This window comes from Eupeodes corollae, chromosome 2 (assembly GCF_945859685.1).
Source record: "Eupeodes corollae chromosome 2, idEupCoro1.1, whole genome shotgun sequence".
Taxonomy (NCBI): domain Eukaryota; kingdom Metazoa; phylum Arthropoda; class Insecta; order Diptera; family Syrphidae; genus Eupeodes; species Eupeodes corollae.
The window spans coordinates 107,636,896-107,661,451 of NC_079148.1; the positions used below are offsets into that span (position 1 = coordinate 107,636,896).

General features: G+C 34.3%; 1 protein-coding gene across 1 annotated transcript in view; it reads left to right on the top strand.

Annotated features, from left to right (window-relative positions):
• The window catches only part of LOC129947178 (uncharacterized), a 337,053-nt gene that overhangs the window by 83,233 nt on the left and 229,264 nt on the right, over nt 1–24,556 (top strand). Inside the window, exon 4 of the mRNA XM_056057626.1 lies at nt 304–440. Coding sequence (XP_055913601.1) covers nt 304–440 — 137 coding nt within the window. The remainder of the gene's footprint in view (nt 1–303; nt 441–24,556) is intronic.

The following is a 24,556-nucleotide window of genomic DNA, read 5'->3' on the forward strand; positions in this document are numbered from 1 at the left end:
AAGCCACTAGGCTTTGGTTCTTTCCTTAAGTACAGTCGGCTTTGATTTGAACACTATTAACTCTAATGTTCCAATTTGAATTGTTAAATGTTTAAAAAAAATACTCCAATTTATTTTAACAAATAAAGGAAAATCTAAACTCAAAAATTTAATATTATGATAAAAAAGTATGTTAGTGATAACCATACCAATACAAATGTAGATCTACATATAAATTCATACATTATAAAATAATAATAACATTTTGACATCCATTACCTTATATTTTTCTTATTGTTCGTTTTTTTTTCTTTTTCATTTCAGTTTGTAATCGAACATACTACGGAGACGTGGGGAGGACATATTCCATAAAAGTGCCGACACCACAATGGAATAAGCTGCCTTTTCTGTGCCACTTGACATTCACAGCATCCGGACATGATCAAGGAGACATTGTTCAGGTAATAAGCTGTACATTGTTTTAAAGGATGCTTCGCAACGTGCTGCTGAACCACAATGGAAAGCACTCTCCCGTTTGCAATACAAGCATCAAGCAAGCAGTTCCAAATCCCTTGTCCCTTTTTATTCCCTTTGCCAGTTTCTCTTAGGAAATTTTGAATTCCTGCACCAGATAGCGCAGAATATTTTCTTTTGTTTTCCACCTAGCGCAAAACTCCTCCACCTTCCACCCTCAACCCTCAACCTCAGACCATTATCTTATATACACAGACAATAGGAACCCGCAGCGACTTATAAATCATTCAATTGAAGTACGTTCCAAGTTCCAACCGTGTCCGAAGCTCCATAAGCATCACTATAAGAGTCGCGCCAAGGATCTTCCTTTTAACAAAATAAAGTAGAATAAGGTAGCGGTACAGGGTTGAGCAGGGCAGGGCAAGGCCCTGAGATGAAAATATAGAAATAATATACCTATCGACCGCTATAGCTACCGCTATACCGCTATTATTGTTTGCGTGATGCTGATTGTATCATCGCATCTTTACCAGCATACTTACATATATATACAACTTTGTCTGCACAAGGAATATTTCTACTAGGTACTTGTGTCTTGCAACATTTTGTGAGTTGTCGCGTTGTGTGGGACGGTCCGTCGTTGGGTGTGGGCGATGCGATGACGTTGTATTCTTCGTTCTCGTTGTTCTTCGGTTGTCTTGTTTTGAATGCAAAATTTTTGTTAGCGAATAAGTGATTTTACCGTTGTTGCTGGAACATTGCAAATCACATTATCTTAACAACTTCTTGTTCCTTCTTTGCCTGACGCAATCATTTTCCAATGAGGACACATAATACACTAAAGGAAGGGAGATACTTTAAGAACTTAAATTTGTATTTAAATACATTTTAAAATAAAAGTCCTTCGCCAACTAGATCAAACTAATGGAGTTTCGGTAGATAGAATATTTTTGATTAACTGATTATAGAACTTTCCAGTCCATTTGTATAATTTTTCACCCTAAAAAGGTTGTTATTATTTAAAGAAGTATTTTTTTGCTAATTTGGCTGAAATTTGTTTAACTTGGCTAAAACAGTCATGTTCATTAAAACGGATATTTTGTATGCGTGTGGTTTTCAATCTGGCAATACTTTTTTTGAAGTTGGTCTTTTTGACATATGTCACCTTATTTATGATCAGCTTGATTTGTCATTTTATAATGAATAGACTTATTCCTTTTGTAGTATCCGTGGCATAATGGTTAGTGTGTGGGACTGTCATGCCAGAGGTCTTGGTATTCGAGTACTGCCACTTGAGAGGAATTGACAAATTCTCCAAGAGTAATTCTTGTCATGAAAAAGTGTTTTCGCAAATTAGCCGTTCGGATTCAGCTTGAAACTGTAGGTCCCCTTCATCCCCGATATGACTCGCACACAGGAATGGTTAAAAATTGTAAATCACTAATTTTATCTTTAATGACTGTTGGGCTACGTAATGTATTTATTTATTATCCTTATAATTACACTCATGTTGACCACAGCATTAAATACCATACGTTTTATTTTTTCTGTAAAGCCACATGTATCAAAAAAACTCACATTATTTGAATCCCGTTTTGCATGAAAAAATAATGCAATTTTTAAAATGCAGGACCTTCTCATTTGTAATATTTAAACAGGTTTCAAAACTTTTGCTTTGTATTGATTTGTATCCATCCGTCTGTTTTTTGCTACAAAAATACTTATACTTACTTAAGGTGGCGCTACAATCCGGGCGGACCTGGGCCTCAACAAACATTCGTCTCCAACCAGCTCGGGCCCTTACTAACTCTCCAGTTTCCAGTTTCACACAGTTTTGTTGAGGTGTTCAGACACCTGCATGCGCCATCTGAGTCTTCCACTACTGTACCGTCCCTCGGGATTGGATTCGAAGACCTTCTGGCCTGGAGCCTTGATGTTCATTCGCTTTACATAACCCAGCCATCTTAGTCGTTGGACTTTAATTTTTTCTCCTTCTTTGCAGACGGAACCAAAAATCACCCGAAGAATTTTTCTCTCGAAGAATCCTAAGACGCTCTCATCTTTCTTTGACAGGGTTCAATCCTCAGCGTAATAAATGAGAGCTCGAGAGAGGACTTTACAACTAAAACGCCTTCTAAGTCCAAAGAAGCATGCGATTATCAAGAGTTATTATTCGTTTGATTTCAGCGCTGGTATCGTTGTCTGAGTTTATAGCGGTGCCTAGGTAGATAAAGTCCTCAACTGCCTCAAAGTTATAGCTGTCCATAATTAAATTTTGTCCAAGACGTCATCGTTCAATGTTCTTTTTTGATGACAGCATATACTTGGTCTTGCCCTCATTGACCACTAAACGCATCTTCTTTGATTCTGTCGCAATGCTCAAAAACGCTCCACTGACATCACGCTTCGATCTTCCAATTATTTCAATATCATCTGCGTATCCAAGTTATTGGAAGATTGTGCCTCTAGTGTTGACGATTGAGTTTTGCACAATTCTTTCCAAAACGATGTTGAAAAAGTCCTTGCATCGCCTTGTTTAAATCCTATAAAATTTTTGAAGGATTTGAATTTTTTGTAGGATAAAAACATGCTTAAGTCCAGTTCCTCAACGAACTTTCATATAACCATAAGTTAGGGCGTCTTCGAAAATACTCTACGTAAGTGTTTAAGGTATATGTACATTTTATAAAAATCAATCAGCGCATAAAACTTTCAAATTGCTATTAAATTCGTGCACAGACTTATTTCTTAATTAATTGAAATCCAAACAATATTTTAATTTTTCTTCAAAGGACCTCTTCAAGTCTGACAAGGGGTAAGCTTGTTACGCAAGAAAATTTATTTTCATCTTTTGTGTATTATTGATAAGACCAGAGCTCGTCCATACGACCCAAGCCATGATTTTATTTTCGATTTAGAAATTCTGACGTGATTTCTTTCTTCCTCCCAGTTTGATTGACTTCTTGAACTTAAATAAAAGTAAGAAGAGAACAGGTAGTGACATTGTTGGATTTATGGGAATGTTTAACTTTTGAAAGATCCACTGATTCAATGTTGAAAACCACCTGAAGTAAATGAATTCTTCGTGTTTGTTTTCAAGTTTTTGACTTACTTTCGTCGCCGCGAGCCCGTCAGAAATATGTATCAAGCATACTTTCTATATTTTGTTTGTATGTACGCTTCCTTAATAAAAATCTCAAAGGACCTTATATATGTATGCATCATACACATATCTATAGGTATATTGTTGAATCGTGTCGACACAGTCACCGCGTTGCTCAACTCAACTCAACTCAGATCAACTCACAACCCTTGTTCATTGCTAGAAAAATGGCGTTTAAGTGGAGACGTGTGTCGCGTCCACACGTTTATACATATATCTCTACTACATTCGACATTAAAAATGTTTCTCGCAATCACAATGCTCTTCGGCCGAAAGCAAAAACCATGCCTTAGCTCATTTTAGCTCAGCTCAGCCCAGCCATGATTCCCGATGGGCGAGTGTCCTGGAAATCGTATTTTTAAAAGTGGGATGAATACAGAAAACAAGGAGTGCAAAAAAACAAAAAAGAAGAAAAATATGTATATACAGTTTCGTGTCAGTCTCGGTGGCTCTTTCGTCACCATGTCACGTAGACACTCTTGACATGGCCACCCAAGCCCCTAGCGGCCCTGTCACAACCCACGCTCAGAATAGGATAGACAGGATCTAGATTTAGGGGATAACGAGTGATGTTTGATGGGGAACAGCAGATACAAGTGACGGAGAAAAATTGAGGCCGGCGGCGGCGGCGGAGGAGGAATAGAGATTGGGTTGAGATGTGAAAAGAGCATACTAATACTTATACCTATACCTACCATGTATAGAAAGGGAATAGGGAATATACAGGAGTCTTGAAGCATTGCACAGAGGCGCACATAAGCACACGTGCCTCACACTTTACCACCGAGAGTTATTGTCTTCGGGGAGCACTTTGAGTAGTAGCAAAGCGAAGATAGAGGCTACAGGATTCACCAACAACGAAAATGTAAAATCCAAGTTCTGTACTATATCCTGATGCGATGAACATACGCTCCTTTGATCCTTCTTCGATGTATGTAAGTTTCATAACACATATCCGACTTTTCTTGGATCACGCATTAAGCTGTAAAACAAAAACAAGAAAAAAACAAACCGGGTATGGGGTAAGAAAAGACTAACAATAACTTTGAGGCATAGTCTTATAGGTATAAGTTGGGTATGTGTTGACGTAGTCGTCGGAAAAAGGACACTCAAGGTAAAAAAAAATGAAGAAAACTTTATGTTTCATATTTCAACGCTTTTTTTTAGGATAGGTATAAGCAGAGTTAAGGTACCTCCTCCAAACAATACGACAAAGGTATATATTTTGTATAAGAAAAAACAGATTATTATTTTTAAGGAATGAAGCACAAGAAGGTATTTGGTGGATGCTCTGAAATGTCAATTTATATTTGAAGATAATTGATTTGATGAAAAGCGACGGCGACAGCAAAAACAACGAGGACAAGAAAAAAAATCATAACTTTATCCAAAAGGTATACCTATGCATGTTTGGATGTACATATGTATGTATGTGTAGGAAGGTACCTACAAGGTACAAGGGCTTCAGGGCTTAAAGTTGATGGTTATGAGGAAAAGAAGACATTCATGTCAAGCGGAATTTGTTTTATGTTTTATTTTGATGAATAGATAATAATGTGGCAGGCATAAGGTCGTCGTTATTGAGGCGTTCGTTGACAATATTTTTTTTTGTTCTGTTTATGTATACCCTACATTTACACATACACAATATACAACATATAAGCAAATCTGCATGTAGGAGGTTATATTGAAAATTGCTTTTAAAAGGATACATCACAATTGTTTTTGTTTGTATAAATGATGACTCCCATGTGACACATGAAATTATCCAGTTTGACATTTAAAATTCTGTTTTTTTTCTGTGAATTTTACAGCTTTGGAGAGTGTTGAGCTTGAGTTATTTGATCTTGAAAATTTATGACAACATTTTGAACTCGAGGTTTTCTTTTTTTATTTGATGTGAAAACTTAATTGAGCAAAGAAGATTTTAACTGGGTTATCTTTAGAAATTTCAACAAATAAAAATGAGTTTAATAATTTTTGAAATAAATTCATATGACAAGAAAATTGAAGGCGGACCGACTGAATTTGGTTGAAGAAAGCAAACTTCCAACTCAAAAAAAGATTTTGAAAGGCAAAGGTAAATATTTCCGACTGATTAACATATCAACCGATAGGTTTGGACTTTAAAGAATTGTGTAACAGTTAATATTTAACGTGAGCTTCTTGAGAATGTATAACTTGTCACAGAGTTTACGTGTTTTTCAATTACCAATATGTTAGACCTTTTATTTTTAAACTTCTTTAAGTATACTAATAAAGGATTTTGCAATAAGAGAATTCTCGAAAAATTAAATTACTTTTGGGTTGTCGTGAAGCACCTTAAAGGCCGGGAATATAGTAAAAATGGCGCACACATTTAAGGTACTAATACAAAAGTCGAAACAGTGTGCGTCGCTTGGGAAAAACTGAGAATATTCACAACAGTAAAAGCGTAGTGTTCACAAAAAGTCAGTGCTCTCGATTTCTCGATCTCGATCTTTAGAATTATACATTTAACAAACAACATTCAAAATACAAAAACTTTAAGTCGTTTGATCACCATCAAAGTCTTATATTCGGTGATTGGGTCCTTGAAATGCTTCTAGATGATCCAAATTTTCCTTCGAAAAATATTGTTTAGTAAGGTGTCTATTTTTCACCTCGGAGGAAGAATATTCCCAAAGCATGATTGTTGAAAATCCTGTCTATGTTTGAAAGTGGTGCGGTTTTTGGACTAATTGTGTAATTAATTGGTTATTCCAAACTGAGACTGCTGCAACTGTTATGATGCATAAAATGCACTAAGGAGCTATTCCTAATTGCACTCGTTGACAAGGTTTTCTTACTGGTAGTGATTACACTTTTTCAATGAGTTTTGATGGTTTTAATTAAAAGACAACTTCAAAATAATGTATAACATCTTGTTGTTTTTAGCACTCATGTGATATCAAGCCATAGAAAATTTCATGAAATCTTAATTTGAATCGATAGTACGGTCCATATAATTTAATGTTTGAAGATTATTTCATGCAAATGTTGACTTTGACTGCGCCTTAAATGGTCCATCTTAATTGGGTGGCGAAACAGTCCGTTGTGAACCAGGGCCTAGTCAAATTTTGGCATACTCTCTCCAACATTTTGGCCGGTATCTCACGAATAAATGATTCAATGTTGTTTTCCAATGCAGAAGGGGCTTATCTGTGTAGACGTGCGCTTTAACAAAGCCCCACAAAAAATAGTCTAAAGGCGTTAAATCGCACCATCTAGGCGGCCAATTGACAGGTCCCGAACGTGAAATTAAATTTTCACTGAACTCGCCTCTTAATAAGTCCATTGTTGAGCATGCTGTGTGGCTTGTGACACCATCTTGTTGAAACCACATCTAATGCAAGTCAAGCTCTTGCATTTTGGGCAAACAAAAGCTGGATATCATCTCACTTACTTGAAAAAGTACGGTCCATTGATACCACCAGCTCATAAACCGCACCAAACTGTGACTTTTTCCGGATGCATTAGTAGCTCTTGCATTGCTTCTGGCTGATATTCACTCCAAAATCGACAATTCTGCTTATTTACGTCCCTTTTTGGTCCCTCGAGAGCGGACTTTACCACTCAATTGCTTTCTTAGTTCAAAGAAACAGCGGTTAGCATGAGTTATTCTGCGTTTGATCTCAGTGCTGGTGTTGTTTTCTGCGTTTACAGCTTAGCCTAGGTAGACGAAGTCCTTGACTACCTCAAAGTTACGTCTGTCCATGGTGACGTTTTGACCAAGACGTCGGTGTTGTATGTCCTTTCTTGAAGACAGCATGTACTTTGTTTTGCCCTCATTAACGGTTAAACCCATTTTTGCCGCCTTTGCTTCATTGCTCACAAAAGGCACATTGATATCACGCTGAGTTCTTCCGATTATGTCATTGTCATCAGCATATGCCAGTAATTGGACAGACTTTTAAATGATAGTGCCTCTAGTGTTGACGTGTGAACTCTGCACTATTCTTTCAAGCACGATGTTAAAAAAATCACATGATAGCGCATCACCTTGTCTAAAACCTTTTTTGACGTCCATGGTCATCCTGCAAAAACGGACGAGTTTGGCAGAGATGCTAAAACTAGACTTGGCTCTATACAGCTCGTCCCTGTAGATGCTGTTATATGCGGCCTTGAAATCGATGAAAAGGTGGTGGGTGTCGATTTGGTGTTCTTGGGTTTTTTTCCAGGATCTGCCGTAATGTAAATATTTGATCAACTGTGGACTTTCTTGGTCTAAAACCACACTGATAAGGACCTATCAGGTTGTTGACGATGGGCTTTGGGCGTTCACATATTACGGCAGAGAAGATTTTATAGGCGATGTTAAGTAGACTAATTCCTCTATAGTTGGTACAGTTCATAGGGTCTCCTTTTTTCAGGATAAGACAAACAATACTGAGGTTCCATTCATCAGGCATGTTTTCTTCCGACTACATCTTACAGATAAGTTTGGTGCATGCTCCTAACCAAATGATCTACAACTGCTTTAAAGAGCTCGGCATTCAAGCCATGCGCTTCAGCGGCTTTGTTAGACATTAGCTAATATATGGCAATCTTTACTTCGTCTAAGTCGGGAGGACGGGACTGTTGGCTTTCGTCGTCTATGTTGAATGGATCATCCTGCCTGACAGCGGAATTCAGTTCGTCGTCGCCGTTATACAGTCTGCAGAAGTGGTCCTTCCGCATCCTCAGCATTGAATGCGGTTCCACTATGATGTTTCCACTTTCGTCTTTGCAGCCTTCGGTTCTGGGTTTATGTACCTGTTCAATTCTTGCACCAGTTGTATTTTGAAAGGCATCACATCAAATCCTTCAGCAAAATTTTCCACGAGGCCCAATTGTTTCGAACGGCGACGAATCGATAATTGATAGTTATCATAACACCGGCCGATACAGCCGCGATATTTCCTTCAGTTAGCACTCTACGTAAGCGAGTTGCTGGTTCAATGTCCAACAATGTAAATTTGGTGCGAAATTTAGTCACTATATCCCGAACAACCGTTTCAGTGGGTCGATTAACCTGACCATAAAATGGAAGAAGCGCGTGATGAACTTTATTAACAGAGCACGCATTTCTATAGTAAATAATAATAAGTTCAATAATTTGCGAGCGTTGTTCGTTTGTAAGACGATTCATATTTAAATTATTATAGACCAAACTAAAGTTCTTTGACAGTGATACAAAACACGAAATTTGCGCCAGCTGTTTAAACCAATGTTGCCAAAAAGCTAATAGCGAAAAAATCACCATTTACTTTGAAAAGTATTGTTTTATTTGTGTTTCTGAAAAAAAACTTAATTTTGTTCACCACTGGTGTTTGGTATGGCCGGATCGTGCAGTATATTCAAAGACAAAATCAAAAATAAGTCACAAATATCTTGTGATTCAACATCTTTAGACTTTTTTTCTAGGAAATGTCTGAATTTGACATACAAAATTTGAAGAAATTTGTCTTAATAAAATAAATTCTTCTTTCAAACGAAAATAAAACATTCATTGAGTTCACTTAAAAATATACTCGTTTTCTTAGTATTCGATTCCCCTAAAAAGTCAACACAATTCGTTCCTTATTCCACGAAGCTCTGCACCACCTACGTGATTTCAATATTTCATTAAGTAATAAACAAATTTAATTCCACAGTCTTATCTACATTTCCTTTTAAGACCTTTAATTTATTACTAAATCATAGTTGAGTTCAACGTTAAATTAATATATCTAAAAAGACATTGACCCTTTTTGTAATAAGACCTATTTCCAAAGTATACCGAATCATTTTTATTTTATTAAAAATTTACCAAAGAAACCTCTTTTTATAGAAGAGTTTTATTATAAATCATAAAACATTATTTCTCTCAATAAATCACATCAACTGATCAAAAATCTAATTCTCAAAGCAAGCAAGAGTTCACTTAACGCTAAAACACAAAATTATTATAGTTACGTATAGACGACATAATTTATAGTTCAATGTCAGATTGCTCCTTGGAGAGGACCAGAATAAGGACGACTAACCGAGCAAGCGAGCGACGGACAACGACGTCTAAGAAAATAAAAAAAAAACTATATCTAAAAGTCAATAAAATTTATTTAAGGTTAGTCTCGGTGAAAGTGCTTGACCAAAAGTAATTTATAGCTTAATGTGATATATTGGACCAAAAACATTGTTCCATAATAAAACTCCTATATAGGGTTGAGGAGGAGCATCAGTAGAGAATCCTGAGTCATCAAACTGTGTACTGTATACTTAGGTATGTAGGGATCTACATACAAACAAGTATTTATGTACAAAATGAAGGTATCCTTAAACCTACCGACATACATATACGATCTGATAAGTACATATTTTCACTATAACTATTTTGGGGAACCAGAAAGTATTAAGTATAAAGTCTATGCTATAAACGTCTGTGTCATATATAAATACATACACAAAAGCAATAAAGAAATAACGATGCTTCGATAAATCTTGAGATAGTTTTTCTCATCAGTAAACGAGAGGCGGTACCTACATATTATGTTTATAGTTCGGCTACTACTAGAAACATAAAAGAAAGCTTTAATTTAAAAGACCACAATGCTTCGGTTTGGATTGGAATAGGTTTTCCTCAAAATAAACTCAACAAGAACGACTGTTTTTCATACATACAGATTACATAAAGTAAAATTAGGAAAAGTCTGTTAAAATCAAATCAGATACCAAGAGTTTTCTAAATAAGAAAAAAAAATATTCATAAAGGTATTGAATAGTTTTTATTTTTTGATTACTTATAAATGAAATGGTGAAACCAGGAAAACTTAAAAAGTTGGATGCTTTTTCATAGAACTCTTTATTTTTATTTTTTGAATACAGCTAACTCATGTTCACATTTGTTTTTTAGTTGAACACAAAACAGATTCTTAAGTAATTTTTAAGGTCATTTTAGTGAAAACTTTAAAGGTTACTTCCAAGACTTTCACTAAAGTCTCGAAACCAAATGCATATTCGACTCTTAAAATGTTCCCATACTTTTAATGTTGTGGAATCAAGGACAAGACCTGATTTTTATTCCGGAATTTCAACTATTAATAATAGCGAATACTTAAATATTTCAAAATATTGTGTTAAGATATTTAATTATATTCCTGTTGTTGAAAAAAAAGTTTTTTTTTTAAATTTTCTTCTGTCTTCTGAACATGTGTTAGAATGCTCTAATCTTATATCTTAATTAAATCTACACTTATTTATAGTCTTTTCATGGACTTACACCCAATAGCCTGATTTAAAGCGATAAGTTTGTACAATAAAGACTAAAGTAATTATAGAATTCTTCGTCGTCGTTCTATGAAAACTCCCTAAGTCCATTTTCCGCAAAAATGAAACAAATACGCTAAGTTCATGCAAATGACAAAATTTATATTTTTACAAAACTCCCTAAGCTTAACGATGTACCATTTTTAAATTATAAGAATTAAAACTCCCAAAATCTATTAAATTTCATGTTGATTTCAAAATTTTAATGCAAATATCTCAAAACACAAAAAATTGACTTAGGGAGTTTTAACAGAACGACGACGTCTTGTCGAATTCTGGATATTTACTTTTGTGATATTCATTGATTTCTTGGATTTTTAAAAATATATCAATATTTTTCCTTTATGGAGTCACCTCATAGAAAAATAAAAATGACCCGATCAGACTTAAAATTCGGATCATTACCCTTTTCCAAAATTCCACATCACAAACATTATTTTATAACCAAAAATCCAAAAAACAATTCATACTTACTTACTTAAGTTGGCACTAAAGTCTTTTGTGAACTAGGGCCTCACCCAACAAACTTCTCCATCTAGCTAAGTCCCTAGCTGTCATAGTCCATGTTTCTGTATCGCTATATATAGTGTCTTATATAGCTACACTTTGCTCGCTCTAGAGAGGGCTTGGTTTCTTAGCTTACAGAAACAGCGGTTAGCAAGAGTTATTTTTTGTTTGATCTCAGCCCTGGTTTTGTTTTCTGTGTTTATAGCGGAGCCTAGTTAGAATAAGTTGGTAACTATCTCAAAGTTACGTCTGTCGATTATGACGTTTTGACTGAGACGTCGGTGTTGTAAGTCCTTCCTTGACAATAGCATGTACTTTGTTTTGCCCTCATTAACCTTTAAACCCATTTTTGCCGCCTCTGCTTCAGTACTGACAAAAGCCCCATTGACATCACGCTGAGTTCTTCCGATTATGTCAATGTCATCAGCATATGCCAGTAATTAGACAGACTTTTGAAAGATAGTGCCTCTAGTGTTGACGTGTGAGCTCTGCACTATTCTTTCAAGCACGATGCTAAAAAAATTGCATGACAGCGCATCACATTGTCTAAAAACTTTTTTGACATGGAAAGGTTCTGTGAAGCTGTTTCCAACTTTTATAGTGCAACGTGAATTCTCCATGGTCATCCTCCACAAAAGGACGAGTTTGGCATAGATGCTAAAACTAGACATGGGTCTAAACAACTCGTCCCTGTAGATGATGTCATGTGGCTTTGAAATCGATGAAAAGATGGTGGGTGTCGATTTGGTGTTCTTGGGTTTTTTTGCAGGATCTGCCGTTTTGTGAATATTTGATCAACAGTGGACTTTCCTGGTCTAAAACCACACTGATAAGGACTTATCAGGTTTGTTGACGATGAGCTTAAGACGTACACATATTACAGCAGAGAAGATTTTGTAGGCGATGTTAAGTAGACTGATTCCTCTATAGTTGGTGCAGTTTAGAGGGTCTCCTTTTTTCAGGATCGGAAAAACAATACTCAGGTTCCATTCATCGGGCATGCTTTCCTTCGACCATATCTTACAGATAAATTGGTGCATGCTCCTAACCAAATGATCTCCAGCTGCTTTAAAGAGCTCGGCATTCAAGCCATCCGCTCCAGCGGCTTTATTAGACTTCAGCTTAGATATCTAAATATCTTTATCTTTACTTCGTCTATGTCGGGAGGACGGGATTGTTTGCTTTCGTCGTCTATGTTGAATGGATCTTCCTGCCTGACAGCGGAATTTGGTTCGTCGTCGCCGTTATACAGTCTGCAGAAATAGTACTTCCATATCCTGAGCATTGACTGCGATTCCACTATGATGAAGTTTACGTGCATATACTTGGGAATTTCCTTTTACCTGCTCATAAAACTTTCTAACTTCATTTGTGCTTTGGAACCTTTCAACATTTATTTTCGATCGCTCGCTCCTCTCGCAGCCAATGTTCCTCTCACCTCTTCTGCTCATAGAATTCATGAACAGCTCTCGTCTTTGTATGGAGCGCCGCTTTCCGTGAATCTTGTTTGGCTGCATTTGCCTGCCAACATTCCTCATCAAACCAGGGGTTCCTTGTTGGTGGCTACTTGAAACCCAGCACGTCAGAGTCGGCTTCTCTAATTGCATCTTGGCAATGCTGCCACTGAGAATTTCGAAAGAGGTTACTTTTAGCTCTGTCTGAGATGGATTTGGCGATTTCTTGCGATTAAAGCCGTTCGATTTTGTATCTTTTCCCAGCATCTCCCTTGGCTACAACGAGGTTGTTCTCCGAGTCAATAGCCGCGTTTTATTATCACCGTGATCTGATCCGGATCAGATCATGATAATAAAACAGCATTGGATCATCATATTTTTTATTATTTAAAGTTTGGTAGCAGTGTCAAATTCGTTCTTTCAAAAGTGACATTTCGAAGCAAAAAAAATATAAACAAATACCCAAAATGGAAGCTGCTGTGGTTGATCGAAATATTCATTTTAATTTTAATTTCTTTTCTCTTTTAAAAACTTTTATAATTTGCAGCTTTTATTTGAAAGTGATGAAAGCGAAGAATCAAACAATTCAATTTTATCCCTATTGAATCTTATCGATGATGATTCAAGTTCCAGTTGTAGCTCCACAACTTCTGAAAATGTGCAAATCACAAAAATCAAAAAATGTTGAAAATACTTTTACACGGGATTTTTTTGAAATCAGTCTTTAAATTAAAAATGGTTGTAAGAAACACTTAGGTGATATAAATTAGAACTCAGAACCGTCTAAACCATCTCAATAAAGAGAGTAGTTTTGAAATGACAGTGGTTTGTATGTAACACTTCCAAGAATTTCGATAAAAAATCATACAAAATTCTTAAAAGTGTTACATACAACCCATCGTCATTTCAAAACTACTCTCTTTATTGAGATCGTTTAGACGGTTCTGAGTTCTAATTTATGTCACCTAAGTGTTTCTTACAACCATTTTCAATTTAAAGAATGATTTCAAAAAATTCCCATGTAAAAGTATTTTCAACATTTTTTGATTCTCAAAAAAAAGTTACAACAATTTTTTGATGGAAATTTTTTGAAATAATTTTTTGAATTTAATAGAGTTTACGGAATCAGTTAGCAGACATAAATTAAAACTCCGAACCGTTTGAACCATCCCAAAGAAGAGAGTAGTTTTGAAATGACGGTGGGTTGTATGTAACAGTTTTAAGAATTTTGTATGATTTTCTCTCGAAATTCTTGGAAGTGTTACATACAAACCACTGTCATTTCAAAACTACTCTCTTCATTGAGATGGTTCAAACGGTTCTGAGTTCTAATTTATGTCACCTAAGTATATCTTACAACCATTTTCAATTAAAAGAATGATTTCAAAAAATTCCCATGTAAAAGTATTTTCAACATTTTTTTCTACTGCAGCTTTCTCGATTTTATTTATGTTTTTTGACATTTAAAGCAGGGTTGCCCATAGAACATTTTGCTCAATGATTTTTTTTTGTTCCTTTTTTTGGGCAAAATATTGCCCATAAATTATGTCAAATATACATTTTTTTGGACTTAATTATTTGAATTTCACCAATTAATTAGATTTGTTAAAATATCTAATTATTTAATGGATTATTTACCAAATAAATAAATATAAAGCTTCTCGCTTTTTATTTAAAAAACGTATTTTATTTCAGTCAAATTAAAATGTTTATATGGCAATACAGATTTTATTTTATTTGTTTGCAATGATACCAACATTTACATGTGAAATCACAATGATAGAGCGCTCCTTGTTGTGAAAAAAAGAATTAAATTTTGGATCTTAAATTGAGATCCAAACACAAAGCAGGATCTTGTGTTGTTGTTGTAATGCATGTAAATCCAAGATCCGGATCAGATCATGGTGATAATAAAACGCGGCTAATGTTAGCTCCTTTAAAAGTTCGAAAATTCGATCACAATATGGTCAATCTGGTTGACGGTAAATTGATCTGGAGAATTCCAAGTTGCTTTGTGAATGTTTAGGTGTGGAAAACGCAAACTGTATAACATGATGTTTCGGCTAGCACAAAAATCGATGAGCCTTAATCCGTTGTTGGAAGTGTTGTCTTTCGGGCTGTTTTTCCCGATAATTTCAAAAAAAATTTCTCCTCCTTATCAGTCTAGGGCATCCGCTAATTCTTCGGCTGCACGTGGTCTGTAAAGGGACCTAACATTTGACGTGCATAACCGAAGTTCATTGTTCTTAATACGACTCATGCAAAATTTTAATAAATTAAAATTAAAAAAGTTTTTAAGAACGGAACTTTAAGGCTTTAGGCGAGTACAGAGGCGGATTAAATTGTATGTTTGAGAATAATAAATGCGATAAAAAATAACTATTTTGTAATATTTGGTCATAAATGATCGCAATAATTATTTATGTGCAGGATTTTACAGTTAAGTCCTTTTTTTCAAAATCCATTTTTCGCGAGTTATCGATTTTTATTAAAATTGCGCACTTCTAAAGTTTAAAGTGAAAAACTTGTCTAAAACAAGTAATTTTCCAAAGTATGAACATTCAAAATTTCGAGCTGATCAGATAAAAACTGTTTGAGTTATGAATTCAGCCAACTTAAAAAAATACGTTATTGAGACATCCGCGTTCAAAGTTGTGAATAGGAAAAAAATCATGAAGAATTTTGTTTACTACCTAATGTTGTAATTCAAAAACGAATTCTAGAAAGTTTTTCAAGGCCATAACCTTTTAAGGGATCAAGATTTTTAAAAATAAAAACGACTTAATTTTTGGTTAAAAATTCGGGAATAAACGGTTGATTTCAAGTGTCAAACTTTGGATACTCGTAAATCGATTTTTCCTATCCATATTTATGCTTTACAGAACTTTCTGCTTAATTTTTTTTTAAACGGAACTGGCCTTTAACATTTACTCAAATTGTGACACGTTTTGGACCATAAATATAAGCCGGTAGCGTTATTAAGCTTAATTACAGCTTTTAATGAATCAAGACTTCAATTTATCCATAAAACCTTATTGCAGTATTTGTGACCAACATTATTTAATGTCGGCTCACTTTTGAAAAGTTCTAAATGGTGAAACTGTCAAAAAATTCTATTTCTCCAACGAAAATTCACTTAACCCTATTTATCTTATAATGTTTAGAATTTTGGAAAATAACGATTAAAATAAAATCTATCACACCATTGGATTTTGTATCATTTACATATGAAATCAAAAGCTATCTAAATGAATGACATCCAATTTAACAGATGAAGAATTAAACTTCGATAGTATGGCCGCAGGTAGAAACCCCTTAATTTTCTAGAGAGTAAAAGTTTATACGAATTGACGAGAATCCTTTTTTTTTAAATACATACTTCTTGTGAGTTAATTAACTTAAAAATACATAAATATGTATGCAGTTTGTAACGCAGGGTTTTGAGTTCATACATAATTTAAGGAAAAAGAGGAAGAAGAAGAGGAAAAAGGAAGCATTTATTAAATTATCCGTTCCTCTTTACATCGTAAATTATCATAAATTGTTTTAAAATTTTCATGTAATTTCTAAAAGAGCTGTTATAAGAAGTAGGATTTCCAGTTCTTTTTGAGACAAATTGATCATTTCCCAAGGACTTTTAAGCAAAATAAAGTACGTTAGTATCTATAATAAACCCAATTAAAGGTCAATGCAACCCCGAACAACAACAGTCGATCCTAAACACAGCATGTGTTCAAAAACTCTTAATTTAAGGTTGACCATGCCAAGAAAACAGACCAATTTGATGAGCCTTTTCTGTAAGGAAAATTAAAAACAAGTTAGTTTATAGAAACTCTACAGATCTAACAGTAACAAAAAAAAGCAAAATTCGTTTTCGAAAACTAAATCCGATGTATGATATCAAATTTAAGATGAGATGGTCACCCTAGACCTGCTTTGTTCCTTTCTTTTGGTATCTTATGGATGGTACTCCTTGGTCGGATCTGGAAAGGAGGTTAATTTTTTTTCTCATCTTTATGAAGTGTCTGCGTTGGGAACTATGATGCTTGCATCTCGCCTTCTAGGGCAAAGGCTTCCACTTTTGTTCATTCCCGAAGGAGTTTACCACACAAAAAGAAGAAGAAATAAAAAAAACCTTTACTGTTTTTATTTGAATAATGCTGGTGGCCAAATTCGGTCCTTTGAAATATATTTTGTCTTCCCTACCGCACAACATATTATAGTAGGTACAGCATCAACACCAGCACCAGCACATAGTGCCACCATTCACTCATCCATCCACCCGTGCGATATACTCCATCGCTCATGAGAAGACAGAGACGTGCATTTCAATCTGAAGGCGTGCATGCAAGCAAGAAACGCCTTAGGTGAACAGGGTGCGAACGATTGTGTGCGACTTCCTGAGGGTGCTAAAATTTCCAGGCAAGCAAAAAAGATACCTATTATGGTGTGTATTTCTAGATGCTGGATTCTGTTTCTGACGATGACTATGACGAAGACGACGACGATGTGAGCTCATTGATATCACAGAGTGAGAGTAGGTACCTATACGGTCCTTGGCTTGAATGCATAGCTCATAATATACATATTGATAGCAAGGACGACTAGGACGATGATGGTGACGCTGACGCTGCTGGTGGTGACGGGTCGGGCCGGGCATCTCTGGTAAATCTTCTGCCTCTTATATTCTAATGCTCCTCATGCACATTAGTTCACGCTTCGGTTAGGTAAATTCCAAAGGCAAATTCGCATTTGAGACGAGCGAGTCGAATAGGTTTACCTAAGCTTATGTATGCGGTTACCACATGTGTGGTCCTAATTACATTTGTTGGAGATTTGGGGCAAGTCCACCGCAGGATACAGATCTCTTGACTAGTAATCGAATACCAAATGTTGAAATTTCTTTCAAGCGAATGGAACCCGTAAAAATCTCCAGCTCGAGGTATTCCTTATTCTGTATTCTGTACCGATTCCTCTTCAGTCTTCTCTGCCTCATGGTTGGATTTATTCTTCTCTTCCTCTAAGTTTCCTCTCAAACTAATGGAATCGTATATGGTAAGGCGGAGAGGGGGCAGTTTTCTTTTTATCGAATAGGTCAAAACCCTCAACAAACCAATGAACAAACATTGCAAGACGACTAAAGGTACAAGTGAAGGGGAAGGGCAAGGGGAAGTGGAAAAGCAAATCAAATGCCTGACCGTTCATTTGTATTGGCCCAAGGACTAAAATGGGAATGGGAATAAGGGACATGTGAGTATTTGAATTGCAAATTGGGATGTGCTCCATGGTGGAGATGCTCATATTGCTTGAGCTTCCCATAAAGCTCGTCCTTGTACTCCTGCTCGCTCAAAACGGGTAGTGGTGGTGGTTTTGAAAATTGTTAAGAGGAATCAACGAAATAAAAAAAAGGGATGTTTTCATTATAGTTTTATTGTTGCCATCATATATCGTGTGTTTATTCGTGTTGTTCTACTTCCACTGATAGCTTTATTGGTAATTTTCCGACAGAAAAAGGAATGTTTAGGCTGAATTTATACCCTTGTTTCGATCAATTCAAATTATGGATGTATGCGGATCAAGTGGTTTCGTTTAAATTGGATTTTTTCTTCTTACGAAGGTTCTTTCGTATTCTTTCTTTGTTTTTTTTTTGTTTGTTTGTTGTGTTGATACCTGCCTAATCAAAGCACAGTTATATTCGACTTGTTGAGATAAATAACTGAGACTTAGAGACCTTTTCATTTGAACCCCAATGACTGGATGCGGTATTTTGGGTAAAATAAATAGAAAGGTCAAATTTATCAAGATAAGGTATTCTTTTGAGTATCACGTGTTGAAAAATTGACTTTAAGAAACCTTGACCCAAGTCAAACGGATTTGGATTATTTTTGACGACACGTGTTTTCTAAATTTTTTCTTTTCTCTTATTTTTGATTTTAAGACTTTGTATCTTTTGTTTTAAGGACGAAAACACCTTAAAATCAGAGGTAAAAGTTAATTGCAATAAAGGCTAAGGCCGGTTTAGTATGTTATGAAGTTAGAAAAAAGATTTTTGTAATTTTTAATGATTTTAAAATCTTATTTTTTGAATAGCTTGGCAACAAGAAAGAATATTGACTTTGTAGTTATTTAAATTTATAAATCAATAACATTTCGTTAAAGTTTTGGAATAATGCAATGAAATTTTTTAATAATTGTTTTTTTTTTTTGTTATAAATTAATCAACATAAATAAAAATATAAATATAAATATAAATATAAATATAAATATAAATATAAATATAAATATAAATATAAATATAAATATAAATATAAATATAAATATAAATATAAATATAAATATAAATATAAATATAAATATAAATATAAATATAAATATAAATATAAATATAAATATAGATATAAATATAAATATAAATATAAATAAAAATATAAATATAAATATAATTATGAATGCAAAAGTAAATATATATAAGTCAAAATCAAATGGGTGGGCGCAACAGTCCGTTGTGAACCAAGGCCTTGTGACTTACAACTCTCAACCATTTCTGTGTGCGAGTACTGTTGTCAGGAATGGAAGGGACCTACAATTTTATGCCGAATCTGAACGGCTGAAAGCACCTTTTCATGACAAGAATTACTCCTGGAAGATTCGTCAATTCCTCGCAAGAGGCAGTAGCCGCGAATTTTTTTTTTAAATTAAGGTATCACATGCAGGGATTGAACCCAAGACCCCTTGCATGATAGCAAGTTTAAAAGAAAATAAGAATGTTTTTCACTTTCCGAGGAAGTTATTGTAATGGGTCCGATTTGAAAATGTTGACATTTCTCGACGTTTCAAGGCCCCTAGATTCGAAATCAAAGATTTTTAGAAAGATGTCTGTTTCTGTTTTTTTCGTCGTCCAGAGATATCGATTTCGTTAAACAGATAACAGATGTGCAAAGATGCAGAAAGGGCTCTCAAGAAAATTGCGTGGGTGGTTTTTTTTTGACGATATGGCTTTAAAAAAAGTTGAAAATTTTGGTTAACCCTAAATGTGTATCTAACGAACCAATACCGCTAGAGACTTGAATTAAATTTTATATTATATATTGTGACGTCATACCAAACAAGTGAACTCGAAAATTTTACGAATAAAAAATTATTTTGTGTCCAAAAAAATTTTGCGCAACGTTTTCAACATCTGGTAAAATTTTGTGTAAAAACGAATTGACAGTTTTTTTACAAACAATAATAACTTAAAACAAAAAATTTATAAAATCTAGTAAAAATTGATTTTCGACTCAAATAACTTTTCAAAAATTTGAGACTTTGGCTTTAAACTTATTTTATTTTTCAAAAAATATTGTTTTTAACATTTAGTAATATTTTGAGAAAAATCAAGTTGACAGTTTTCTTATAAAAAATTAAAAAACCTACAAAAGAATTAACAAAAAATGGTAAAAATTGATTTCGACTTAAAAATCTTTTCAAAACTTTGAGATAGTAGCTTAAAACTATTTTTATATTATGAGAAATATTGTCTTTAACATTTAGTAAGATTTTGACAAAAAATTAGTTGACAGTTTTTTAATAAAAATTAAGAAAGGATTTTGAAATATCTTTCCAAAATGTGCTTAATGTTTTACAACTATGCCCGTTAAGTATAAAGGATGTTCATAGTCTCTGGAAAGGTAAGAGTATTTTCCCGAAAAAGTAGCGTCTTTGAGTTTTGAATATTGGTAAATACCAATGAAGTGTAGACACTTTTTCTTTGATTTTAAAAATAACGTAAAAATTTAATCAAAACTACCATTATAAGGACTTCCATTTATGTTGAGAACTTCAAATGTTGCTTTAAAATAATTTCAAGAACCAATATTATGGTTGAGCTGGCTGTAGATTATTCAACTGAATGAATCTTGACCTTCTTATATCAGTAAATGCCTCATTAAGTGCTCATTTTTTATGATGCTGTACATTTGTTCTTTCACATGGTTTACATTGTTGAAATCATCATTCAATCTGACTGCACAATCATTACTAATAGATTGCCATTTTGCAAACCACCAGTCTTTGTTTTTCAACTCATAAAAAAGTTTTTTTTCAAAAGTCTTGTGCTATGATGGTTGCTTTAGACTTCAAGGTGCTTTTCAGAAGTTTTGGAAGTCCCGTTTCTAAATAAATGGCATAACCAAGTATATTCAAAGAAAGGTCGAAGGTATATTGAGGTTATCGGCGTATAATAACACATTTACGGTGCAGCTAGCAATTCCTACTTCCTCATTAAGTTCATCAGCAATATCATTTATAAATAACGAAAACAAAAGTGAGCTTAGTGGGCATCCTTGTTTGACTCCTGTACTGGTGCTTAACCATTTTGAAAAGCTCACTCCATCCCGAACAGAAGCTTTCGTACCGTACATCTCTTCAATTTCTTTTAGGAACTTTGTAGATATACCTATTTGTGTCAGCTTATATACTTTGGCATTCCTATTGATAAGGTCAAAAGTAGCCTTGAAGTCAACGAAAAAAGGGAAGACCTTTTTGTTACGTGCTTGAAACTTTGACTATAGATGATAGTTTAGAAATGTGATCGATCGTTCATTCAGGAATGTCATTCCTTTGTAATTTTTAGGAGGATTCAATAGTCTAGAACAATTGAAAAGAAGAAGCTTTAAGTGAGTAGCAAAGGTTTCAGTAGAAATATCCACACCTATTTAATAGTTGGTTACGTTAATTTCTTTCCAGAAGTCCTTCGGGTTCTTAGTTGAAGATCATTTGATCAATGATTTTGATGAAATGCAAACGATTTTTTAAGGGCTTTGTAGCATTCATAGTCAAACCATTTAAGTAAATAATTAATTTATTTATAAATATTTTAATACAGTTTGAATAAACATAACTTTGGCATTGCCGTCAACTAAGTTGGCAAAGTATATAAAGCGATTTTAGTTTATATGTTAAAATTTAAATGAATTGATTTAAATAACTTCGGTCGTTAAAAGATTTCTGTACTTGTAAATTGAATTTAAAAAAGAGTACAATAATTTCCAATTTACACCATTTAATAATTCTATTGTTTCTTGCATTGTAAAACTGTTTTTCTGGAAAAATCTTAGTCTTTGGTGTCTTAACACTGGGCAAAAGCTTATAAAATGGAAGCAGTCTTTTTTTGCTTTCATGTTGCATAGAGTACAGAATTGCTGGAAATTTCCGTTGTATGGACTGCCATTTAAGGTTAAGAGCTCACATCTAGGTTTGAATATTAACTATATTTCTTTATAGCTGAATGAGTTTTCAAAATAATTATTGCCTAAAAGGTTATGAATTAGTTGTGAGTAAATTATTCTGCTCTCAGATTGCTCAGCCTCTGCTACTAATTTTTTCGAACAAAGTGTTCATGTTTTTGAATTTTCTTGTAAAGCTGCTCCTTTAGTTGAGCCAAGTTATTCAAATCAAATTGGATAACTTCTCCACAGCTATCGAAAATAGTTTGCCATTTTGCAACCCACCAGTCCTTATTCCGAATTTCATAAAGGAGCACTTTCTTTGTCAAACGAGTATCCCAATGTGAAGCAACTTTATAGATGTAGTTGGCCTGCATCTTATGGTTGTTGGAAAACAGTTTTGCAATCCCCGTATCTAAATAAATGGCGTAGTTAGGTGTTCCATTTGGCAGATTACAACATTTTTTTTATGAAATTTCTTGGGAGCTTTCTTATTGCATCAAATACATCTGTTCCCCAAACTTATGCAGCGTAACAAAGAGATGTTTTAAAAACACTTTCAAATATTTGTATTTAGCTGACAGAAAATATATTCTGTCATATTCAGCAAGCTTTGGGAAGACTTCGCCTTTTCAATGAGATGATTTTTGAAATCCATCGTTTTGTTCAATTTCAAGCCCAAATAATTGTAATCTTTAGTGATTTCAAGACGATGGCCATTAAAGAACCAACCTTCTCTAACCAAACTGTGAGAAGATCTTTACAATTGTACCTTGATTTTTGATTTTTCAATATTTATTGCAAGTCCCCATGTGTTGCAGTATAATGACAACCGATTCATCATAAGCTGCAAATTTTCTGGTGACTCTGAAAGGATCACTAGATCACCTGCATAGAGTAAAACATTGATTGTAGTGTCAGCAACCCAAATCCCACCAGGAAGATATTTGCCAATATCGTTAATGAACAACGCAATCAGCAAAGCACTCAAAGGGCATGCTTGTTTAACACCAAACCATTTATATAAATATAAACATATGAATTTAGCTGAAAAATACATTTGGAACTAGAAAATATTGTTTTTCAATGAATTCAATACATAAAACTTTTCCCGTTGAATAAAATCGTCTCTAATTTTTTGTCAAGTATGTACACTTTTTTGAATATTTAGTTGTAAGTTTACAAATACAAAAAAATAAAATGAATTGAAAACTATGTTTTTCTTTTATTTTCCTTGAAAAAAAAACATTATTTTCTGAAGAATTTAATTAAGGGCTAAAATAAATATTTCTTCTACAATATCACTTTCAAAAAAAAGAGAAGAAAACACATAAATACTTACAAGCGCGCTAGTTAAATAAAAAAAGAGAACTAAACGAAAAATATATAAAATTTTTTAAGGTTGAATGAAAAAATGTTTTAATTGTAGAAAAATGACTTTTTATTATTTCAAACGAATAAAGAGTAAGAGACACCACTGCAGGCTGGTTTGGTTGACTGGCTGGAGCTGGGTGGTCGAACAACTAAACGCACAGCAAGGAAGCTACTCCAGGACCTTTGTTTTCGTTCCTGTGTGCCAGGAGCGAGCGGAAGACAATTTCTTTGACAGTCGTGCTCATGGTTCGCAAAATTAAACAAAAAAAAAAGAAATCCAAAAAAACAACCATTGGAGCCAGTCCGGCGAAAAATGCAAAATATAAAAACTTCCTTATACTCTAATTAACGTTTTGCTGGGTTTTACCCTTAAATGTGGCTTATTATCGCCTGAAGCCTCTTTGATAAAAAATAAGAGAAGAAATAACTTTTTTCCCAACCCACACAGTACCATCAAGGGAGCAACATCACACAAAGAATGCGAAGATATACAAGCATAAAGATTTATAAATCAGTTTCTATAGAGAAGAAGAAAAAAGTTAAAAAACAAAATTATAGTATAAGGAAGATCCTTTCTTGCCACATATACTCGTACCTACATAAGGAAGCTCAAGATATATTTTTAGAGAGGAAGCAAGACCAAGTGGGAAGATAATATTGTTTCGTACATGATTAATGGAAAGCTAAAAGTTGTCTTCTTGCCACTTGCCGCTCGCTTACCACTCTTTGCATCGTCGTCATCATATCAGGTGGTCGTTTTGGCTCAAGATTTTTTTGAATGTTTCAACGCTCCTTTAGCCTGCCAAAATACGATTACCCATTCCGTCATAAATGCATGCATATAAAATATGTATACACCAACACGACAATAGCAACGAAGGAACCTAGTCTCAGCAACAATGGACTTCTATCAGCAGAAGGCTCTGTATAGCTCTAGCAACCCAGTGATGGTATTTATTCCCGTTTCTTTTTTTTCATCATTAATTTGATTTTTTCTTTTAAAGGAGAGAGATTATTTGACGTTGATATATTAGTTCAGTCAAATTAGTTTTAAAAATGGCAAAACCTCAAAATCGCCTGAATTTGGTTTATTC